At 46.0% G+C, this 9,842-nt stretch overlaps 1 protein-coding gene across 3 annotated transcripts; it reads left to right on the forward strand.

Moving 5' to 3' along the window:
- The first annotated feature begins 306 nt into the window (after positions 1 to 306).
- INS (insulin) lies at positions 307 to 9,389 on the forward strand. 3 transcript variants are annotated; one of them, XM_032691432.1, is made up of 4 exons: positions 307 to 417; positions 942 to 1,182; positions 6,049 to 6,285; positions 9,198 to 9,389. In XM_032691432.1, the coding sequence occupies exons 3-4, from the start codon at positions 6,099 to 6,101 to the stop codon at positions 9,332 to 9,334; spliced, it is 324 nt and encodes a 107-aa protein (XP_032547323.1). In that variant the 5' UTR covers positions 307 to 417; positions 942 to 1,182; positions 6,049 to 6,098; the 3' UTR covers positions 9,335 to 9,389. The 3 variants fall into 3 exon arrangements, with proteins under 3 accessions (XP_032547323.1, XP_032547324.1, XP_032547322.1); XM_032691433.1 differs by having other exon boundaries at positions 962 to 1,182; XM_032691431.1 differs by lacking the exon at positions 942 to 1,182.
- Positions 9,390 to 9,842: the final 453 nt, after the last annotated feature.

Genomic DNA, 9,842 nt, shown 5'->3' on the forward strand with positions numbered 1-9,842 from the left:
ACTTTACAGCAGGAACACATACAGTCTGAGCCAGCCATTCCTTCATTTTTTTGGCCTTTCTCTCCTTGTCTGCTTGCCACCTCAGCTGCTCATAGCACTCAGTTATAGCACCCATCACTTTCTGCTATGCCTGCTGGTCTCTGGTGGCCTGCCCGTGCTTTCCAGCATTGTGACCAAGGACCAGGTCATCCTTTCCTCTCTTCTACCAAAGGCTTTCCAGGGCTGAGGTGTACCTGTGATGTCACCTCCATGGAAGCCATGGCAGTGGCACCATGAGATTTTAGTGACTACAATTGTGGACACTGGAGAAAGCTCCCTGATGGACTCAACAGCCCCTCTCATGGTTGTTTCTTGAGGACTGGGTCAAGATCCTCTCTGGTTTTGCCCATGGACTTGATGACACAAAGGACAGACATGGTATCAGTGCCGAAAATGTGTATTTTTAGATTGGTGCTGATCAGGCTACTTTTCCAGTGCTTCTCCACTCCGTAGAAGTTATTTGTTACTTTTGTTGCTCAGTACTTGTCCTCTAGCAGGGTGTCATCACCTCTTCTAATGTTTCTCCATCTATGCCAAGTATTACTTTTGGGCCATTAATAGCCGCAGTTTTCATCTTCTCATCATTGATAAACAAACTAATTTGTTCTGCTGTGTCTGCTAATAGCTGTGTCTAGGAACTATTAACAGCTCTTAGGTGCTATTTCCTTCTTTACCTTCTCAGAAAATATGTGTCCGGTAATATTTTCATGGGGTTAAAAGGAGCTTTGCTGTTTTTTCCGTCTCTATTTATAACCTTGCATGTGCATGTCCAAGGAAAGATTTGGGGAGCTTTACTTTAGAGTTCATTAAATTTGGTCTAGTTTGCTTAGGTATTTGTGTAGAGGTTTGAGCCTGCAGAGGCCAGGGGGGCTTCAGCAAGATGGAGCCAAACTCACTTGCAGGTTCTGTGGTGTTTGGTGAGCTGGGATTGCCAAAGATCATCATTTCCCTGCCAAGAGGCTTGATGTACCAGAGAGTAGCCAGAGGGTTTGAGTCACAGCAGGCTGCAGCACACCTGGGAATCTCCCTTGTTCTCTGATGAGAGCTACGGGCTCTTTGGAATTGCCCCCTGAAGCATCTTCTACCAATGAGCTGTATCTCCAGAGGTGGGACTGTACTCACAATCCTCTCTGCACTTCACAGGTAACCCAAAGGTGATGGAAACTGATGGGTCAGACCTGGTTGGTTACAATGGGCTTTGGGATACACCCTCTGTATTATGAATCCATCCTTTTTGCTCTAAGCAGCAGGATAATGTCCTCGGTCTGGAAGAGCCTGGACAATTGTGAAATCCAGTCTGGCAGGAGCATCTCCCTTGACCCTGGTGGCTGATGGGGCAATGGGGACATCTCACATGCCTTGCACGCAGGCATCCACCCAGATTAGTTTATAGAAGCAGCAGAGATTACTTGTATCCCAGTGAGTGTCCCCCTTGTCTGCTTGCACAATGCCCTGTTTGAAGCAAGGGCATCTCTCATTGTGCGACTCCAGATAAGCCAAACCTCACCCTTTGCTGTAGCAGCTTCCTCTCCCCCCTGAGGCCATGTTGGCTGCCTCCACTGCCACATAACTTTGCAGATATCTCAGGATTTGGTTACAAGTATTCCCGGGATTAATCACCCTCTTTGGCGCCATGTTCACCTCCCTACCCTTCATCTCGCATCACTGCCACTGATGGGGTGGCTGCACTCTGCTGCTGCACATGTGCTTGGACACACCGATGGGAGCAGAGCATCTGGAAACCACCTCTCCCCACCATGTCACCAGCTGTGGCTGCATCCTGCATAGGGAGGGGAACAAAGCCTGGAGGGCACAACTGCTGGTCCCTTTTCCCTGTGCTGAGTGAAAAGCTGTAGCTAAAATGGCCCACGTACTTGGATGCACTGTCCCAGCTACACACCCCCACTGGCTACCAGTGGCCATACCGAGACGCCCAGCCCAGGGGCTGGTCACCCCCAAAAGCTGCTCTTGGGAATGCAGATCCCTCAGGGTGACTTGGGGCCATGCTTTGGCAGGCTGATGGCACAGCACAGCTGTGAATTGGGGCTGTTTGCTTCACAACCCACTGAATTCACCGTTCAGGGAAGAGAAGCCATGCAGTCATTGCTGTGTGGCTCTCTGCTAATCTTTTGGGGCAACACATATGCAGGCGTAGGAAGAACAGTCCTGGTGGTGGCTGCCGAGCACCAGAGCAGTAATGGGGATGTGGGTGGCATTTTGGGGTCCCTGGGTGCTCTCTGAGAACTCGCTTGCCTCCTGACCTTTGCTGTCACTAAAACTTGCACAAACTTGTAATAGTTAACTATTTCTCCTGTAACGGGCTTGTTATTTTTTCAGGACAGGGTTTGAAAATGTGAGACATCTACAGTAGTAAAGATTTTATTGTGCTCTAAACGGACTGTAAAACTTGATTCCATGACACTGGGGATTGCCTAAATCTTGTTCCCACTGATGCAACTGCTTGGGGTCGGGGGTATGTGGGGGAAGGAGGTGGCTTCAAGTCACGCCTGGAGGTGGTTTAGCATGAAGGGCAGGAGCAACACACTCCCACCCAGATGCTTCCAACCTTCAGCCAAATGAGCCCGATGTGGACCTGAGGATCTGGGGAGGTGGCAGGAGGCATGCATAGCTGAAACAATGGGTGAGTGCTTGGCTCATCATTGCCTAATCACATGAAAATCATGGGGAAGCCCAGCCTGGAAAGAGTAAGCTGAGATTTTTCAGGAGAAAAAGCTTTTCCATCTAGAAATGGGCTCCCCTCTTGGCCCCCTCTCTCACTTCACTGCTGACATGGGAGCTTTCTCTCTAAGACAAAACTTTCCGCAGTTTATATCCATTTTATATCCATTTATATCACTGCTAGCATTTTTCTTATTCCAAAGGACCATTTATGGTAAGAAAATACATTTTCCAATAAATAATCAAAGTGATCGTATTTTGGAAGAGGAAAAAAATCAAAGTAGGAAACTTTTGCAAAAAAAAATTTGGCCTGTGCTGAAGATTGAGCCAGCATGATATCTTTTTCCCCTGCAATAAATCTTCTGGCTTATTTCTGTACCCAAACTACAAGGAGACAAGAGGAATTCCTCAATGCTCGGGTACAGTCAGCCCTTCCCCTGCTGCGGCACACTGCAGAAATGCCACAAGCTTTTTGAAGCTAACTCCAGGATTTGGTTAGCCAAGAGAAGTAACAGACTGATAGCATGGCACTTCCAAAACAAAATAACACAACTTTTTTTGCTACATCAGTGGTGTAAGCCTCAGGAAAAGGGAAGAGTCCAGCAGGGAAGCTGTCTAGAAGGGAGAAAATAGTGGATAGAGGAGCCTCCTTACAAAATCCCTCTGTCAATAAAATGCGCTTTCAAGTGACCTCAGGTAACATTCAAAAGCACAAGAAGGAAAACCCTAAATGGCAAATCTCAGCATGTGATTAACCTGGGGAACACCCTGCTCTGGAGCCTTTCCAAAGCAATCACTGGACTGAGGTCCATTGGGCCTCTCACTGTGCAGGAAAATGATCTCCAAGGGGATCTGTAGGGCAATCCTTCAAATTGTCCTCTTCGTGTGAGATGCCAGCTGCAGAATCCCTCCTCTGGAGAAAGCATGAGTCACACAAGTCTTCTGCTCCTGGCTTTGACAACCTACTTCAAGTGGGGTAAAATGCCAGGTTTTATCCTTTGTAACTACTAATTCCCCATCTTTTCCCAGTAAAAAGAAGGTCCAAGTGAATTCTCTGAACTTATATCTTGCTGGAACCTGAGTCCCTCTTCATGGATATACCACTAGGTCATTCAAGTACATCCAATATCTTTTTTGAGGGGAAGAGAGATAGTGTTACACATTGTGCAGAAGTGCTATTAACTGTAGTTGGGCATCACAACTTGGATTTATTAGCAGGAGGCTGAAAGACCTACATGGCAGGGGATGTAACTGATAACCTTGTCTTGCATCCATTTGAGCAAATGGGTCCCCTCCCTGAGCGCTCATCAGAGATTTAGTGCCTCTCATGAACCTTTTTGCAATCACAGTCATTTAGCAAACATATGATACTTCACACTCAAAGGGGCATATGGGACTTCCTACCTCCTAGATATTGATGGATGGAATTGCTTTGACTACTCCAGAAATCAAAGCTCTGATTTGAGTTTTGAGGCACTGTGCTGATTTCAGTGAACTTCCTTCTGATTTATGCTGTGTATGAAGAATCAGGCTTATTCTAAGTTAAACAAGCAACAGAGTTCAAACAAATGAAAATGTCTCCTACTCACTTGTGCTGAGCATTTGTCTCAAAATTTGGAGCAATGGGAAGTTTGAGGATGATCTCATCCCCAGCATTTAAAATGGGCCTTCTCAGGAAGAAAGAAAAAAAAAAAAGAAAGCAAAAGAAAGCACCCTTTAAGCAGAAAGAGGTACAAGCTTGGTATTGTGGCAGAAAAATTGAGCACAGAGGTACCCAAAAATTGGATAATGTTGTGAAAGAGAGCTAGATCTGTTGCCAAAATCAGACCCATAAAAGCCAGTGGGCCACTCCTGGACCACCGTCTCCTATTAAAAGCAAATTTACCAGCCAGAATGGACTAATTAGATATTTTCTGTTTTTCACTGAGCTTTACCAGAAATATTTCTTGGTGGTAAAGACCATTTTGGGCACAGCCCCAGAGAGAAGAGCTAAGATGCTCAGAGCTCTCACCTGCAAATGCCAGAGACTGAGTCTTTGCTCTGCTTAATCCCAAACAGAAATTTGAAGGGGCAGGTGAAGGAGGGGACCTGCCTTTCAGCGGGAGAAGGTGGAAGGGTTCACTTTTTTTCCACCTATACAATTTCAAATGCTCAAACTCTGGCCCTGAGCTGAGCCAAAATGATGATCTAAGGTCTCCTGCAAAATGCAGATGTCATTCCTCCCCCTGCCCAAGCTGTGGACACGTGTTTTTTGCTGTGGACCGCATGGCCAATGAGTGGGGCCACCGATAGCCTCAGCTCAATAATGTGTTTTCCTTCTTTTAGCACCTGACAGTAGCATGATTTCACCAATAACTTGGTCCCACTGCTGCATACTTTCCAAGGTAATATAAATCAAACAGATTAACATGTTTGCTTTTAATTTTACATTTTAGAAACAGATGTTGAGCCACCTCAATGCCAACAGTGTCTATTGCCAGCATTAGTGTCATCAGTAATCATTGCAGCTGTAATAGCACCATTATCTCCTGCTAAAAGGGTCACTGATGGCTCAGAACAGAGCTTCAGGGAAGAGAAAACAGGTTGGACTAAATGAGATGGAAACTGCAAACTCTTGCTTCTGTCCTAACATGCATAAAGACCTGTGGATGTTAAGCAGAGGGAAATTAATTTGCACAAGTAGCAAAAATTTTGGCTAGAGTGTCATCAAGGAGGTGGGGCTCATAGCTCTTGTGTCACTTGGGCTAACATAAAGAGTATAAATATGGGAACAAGAGAATGGGGATATTACTACCAATCATCATCTCTCAGAGCAAACGTCTCTCCACCTCTTGCTGCCACCTCTTTGGGTAAGTCAGATTGCCTCCCTTTTAACTTCCATCTGTTTAGCAGAGCTGTTTTCTTAAGTTGATGTAACTGGCTTGTTGGCCCAAGAAAATGAGGTCTCCTCAGGCCTTTGAGCACATCGTGCTGGTTTGGGGCCATCATAAATTACAGACCCTTCTGATTTGACAGAGAGAGTTTTTCCTCTGTAAGTGTCTGCTGATCTTCCCTCTCCTGGGTATGTATGCTATAGGGCTTGGTGGGATGGCTCTTCAGCCTAATTTGGCCTTTTGAGACAAGACAGCAGGGAGATGAAGAGTGATGTGAATATGTGGATGGAGATGGATTTATGGTTATAACCATCAGTCATTTACTGTGACTTGTAAAGCCTGATGCAGAGAACTCTCCTTCCCTCTCAAGCTAGTGCATCTTTAGAAGGTGTATCTCCTGCTTTGGTCTCATTTTCATGCCAAAGGATCTTGATTACAACCTAATTTTTCCTCCTAGACTCCCTGTGTCTTCTCTGGCTCTTAACCTTAGGCCTCACCCTGCTCACCATGGCTCTCTGGATCCGATCGCTGCCTCTTCTGGCCCTTCTCGCTCTTTCTGGACCTGGGACCAGCCACGGGGCTGCCAATCAGCACCTCTGTGGCTCCCACTTGGTGGAGGCTCTCTACCTGGTATGTGGAGAGCGAGGTTTCTTCTACTACCCCAAAGCCCGACGGGATGTCGAGCAGCCTCTGGGTAAGTCAGGCTGACTGTGAAAGCAGTCTATGCTAAGTGATGTGAAATGCAACAACTGCCTGTCTTTGACAGTGACACCAGGAATGTCCTTGATGGGGAATGCCAGGAATACCTTTAGCATACCAGCAGCATCACATTGCCAGTGAAAAGCTCTTCAAGTTAAAAAGGTAGATGAGAGGGCAGGCAGGGAAAGAGGATTTATGAGACAAAAGGAATTGTGCCTGATAGCTCAAATTCATCTATTTCTTTGTGCAGCCATTACACTGGCCTGGGCATATTCATAGAATATAAAGGTGGAAGGAACTCAAGAAGCCTCCATCTGCCCCAAGACAGGATCAGTTGTCCCCATTCTATTCCTTACCCATGCTTGCCTAGTATATTCATAAAAACCTCTAGAGAGAAAGCTTCTTCTGCCATCTGAAACTGCCTGTTCCCTAGGTTAACTGACCTTCTTCTTGAGTGTTTCTTCCCAATATCTAACCTGAACATCCCATGCTATAAATTATTTCTTGTCTTCTCAGTAGTGGACATGGGGAAGAGTCTACTCCTTTCTTCTTTACGACTGCTTTTCAAAATATTTAAATACTGTTCTCATGTCTAGTTTTAACCTGTCCTCAGCTACACAACCCTACTACCTTCTTAGGTCATATTTCCTAGATCTCTAACCATGCAAGTTGTTCTGCATTTGTCCACATCCTTACTGACTGGTGGGGCCTGGAGAAGAACATTGGATCCCAGCTGAGGTTTCGACAGTGCCACGTAGAGTGATTAGACTGGAAGAACAATATTTCAAGTTTCACACCTTGTTCCTCTCTACACAGGCACTTTGCCTTTTTCAAAGTAGCGCTGCATTTTCCATTGATAGTAACTGCTGTCTCCCTGGGATATCTTGGCCCTCCCTTGGGTGGCTTAGCAGTCCTTGAAGGTTTGCTACCACAGTCAAACCCTTGTCCTGAATGTGCAACACAGTCTCACTGCCTACCTTTAGTGTCTTTTCTGTTGCTTACTGAACTCATTTTTCCGTGTTTCTATAATTTCAAATGTAAATTTGAGTACTAATCTTACCCTTCAAGAGGCATTTTATCATGTCTTTTATTTCATGGTGGCAAAATGCTGGTGGAGCTGCTTTAGTTCCCCCTCCTTAGGATTCCTGAGCCATTGATGAGTGCAAGAGCCAGGACTCAGGAGAAGACAGCCCTGCCAGCACCCCTGGCAGTGCTGGGTCACTGCCCCTGGTCGAGCACGTGGTGTCTGTATGGCAATGCAGGTGGGATAATGCGGTTCAGATAACTGCCCTTCAGCATGGTGTTTGCATTTAGATAGGGCCAGGACCTGTAATGGTCCAGCTGTAATGCAAAGGTCATCTCTCCTGGACATGGGTACCTGTGGCTCCTCAGCTCTGGCTCCTCTATAAACCCAGCAAGCACAATCTTTATTCTATCTTCCAAGCTACTAATGAAGACTGTGAATAGATGCAGAAGAGACCCCTGCCAAGCACACCCCTCTCATTTCAAGATGGACCATTACTTAATCTCCCCTCACTACAATACCTCTCTCCCATCATTTCTCTTTCCATCACATACTGTTTTCATTGGTATCCAATTCCTTCTTCTGTGTGTGTAACCATCCTGTGATATAGTCTTAGAGGTCTTTGTAAGGTTAAACCAGGTATTGTTATAGCTGAGGGTTTGCCATGATTTGTTTAGAATGCCCAGCTGTGATGTTATTTGCTCTGTTCTCTGATTATTTATTTCTGAAGACCACCACAAAGGGGTTGGAAATATCCTTGGCCAAATTCCCTAAATACTGTACAGAGAATTTGATCAGGCTAAACAGATTGCAAGTATTTGAGGACTTTGTACCCCTTTTTCCAGGACTTTTGCCTGAGCCACCACCTCTTTGTCACACAAACTGGTTGTGTTTACAATCTACTCACAGCTGGCTTGAAGGATGAAGACAAGTAAAGTACAAAACATTGACTAGCTATTTCCTCTTCTACTTAATGTTGGACCAAATCTTCTCTAAATTTCCCTCCTAGCACACTAGCATAATGATTTCATGTTACTCTTGTGCCTTGTTCATTGCACCACGCTTTGGGGGCTTGGGGATTTTGCATCCTGTGCTGCACTTTCATATTGCCCTAGAAACCACACCTCATTCTCGCTTTCCAGGTATTTTCTCTTTGTTGTTAGGGGCTCTTTTCTTCCTGCAGGAAAAAATCACTGATTTATTCGCCATTTTTCATATTTTCATTGTGCAACTAAAACCTGAACAGATCTGTGCACATGTTTTCAAGTTCTCTCCAGTAAATAAGACATTCTGTTGAGTTTTATCTGTGCCCAAATACCCTAATTTACCATTGCTTCTAAAACTTGCCCCCAGCTGTGAACAGGGACACACACAAATGCTTTTGCCATTGTCTTGGGGCTATATCCAGGCAGCCAACTGGAGCAGGCTGTTCAGGAACAACTGGGAAATTCACCCAGGTTCAGGACTGGACTGTCCCAGCAATTCTATGGACAATCCCAAGGGGGGCTGCAGTCCCAAACAACTCATCTCTGTAGAGCAGATCATCCCATTTTATCATCTTATTTACTAGCTGCTCACACCAGGGAGGATGTAGACTTTCTCTTCTTCTCCAAACACCTTCCTCAATAAAGCCCTTGTGTCCCTTTGTCCTTCACTCTGCTGATATCCGCTCATCTTGGCACATTCTGAACACCATAGGATTATTTTGGAAGAGGAAACAGGGACCTGAAGGTGCTCCAAGCATCATCAACCTGGGGAAACCTTTGCAATGTCCTTCCTTAAGCTTAACAATCTGGTGTCTGCTAAGGGGGGGTCTGCAGGGCTCAGAAGCTTGGCCTGATGCTGTGTGATGTCCCGCAGCTTCTCTTTTTCTTCCCTGGCAGTGAGCGGTCCCTTGCATGGTGAGGTGGGAGAGCTGCCCTTCCAGCAGGAGGAGTTTGAGAAAGTGAAGCGAGGGATTGTTGAGCAATGCTGCCACAACACATGCTCCCTCTACCAACTGGAAAACTACTGCAACTAGTGGCGAGGCCGGCGGTGGGGAGTTCGCAGGCCACAGGTAGAAACATGCACTTATGCTACTGCACCTTCAAAGCAATGGAATAAATGTTGTGATCTATTGGAAGGACTGTGCTGGTTCATGTGTCCATGTCATGGGGAGGGGGCCACTGGTGTCTCCTTTAGGGCGTCAGTGTCTGCGTTTGGGTAAGGCAGTTTTACAAGGTCCTGGAGCCAGGCATCACTTCCCGCTATCCCTCTTCCATACAACCCTGAGATTAGCTCAGGGGGTTAGAGCATGGTGCTAATAACACCATGGACATGAGTTGGATTCCTGTATGGTCCATTCACTTAAGAGTTGGACTTGATGATCCTTGTGAGACCATTCCAACTCAGAATATTCTGTGTTTGTGTGAAATGAGCTCCATGGGAATGAGGGAGGAGGGATATTACACAGCATCGGAGTAGGTGCGCCGAGCATCTGGTACCCCCAGTGCTTGGGGCAAGGAGGAGAAGGCAGAGAGGTTTGAACA

This window comes from Chiroxiphia lanceolata, chromosome 6 (assembly GCF_009829145.1).
Source record: "Chiroxiphia lanceolata isolate bChiLan1 chromosome 6, bChiLan1.pri, whole genome shotgun sequence".
NCBI classification, from domain to species: Eukaryota; Metazoa; Chordata; class Aves; order Passeriformes; family Pipridae; genus Chiroxiphia; species Chiroxiphia lanceolata.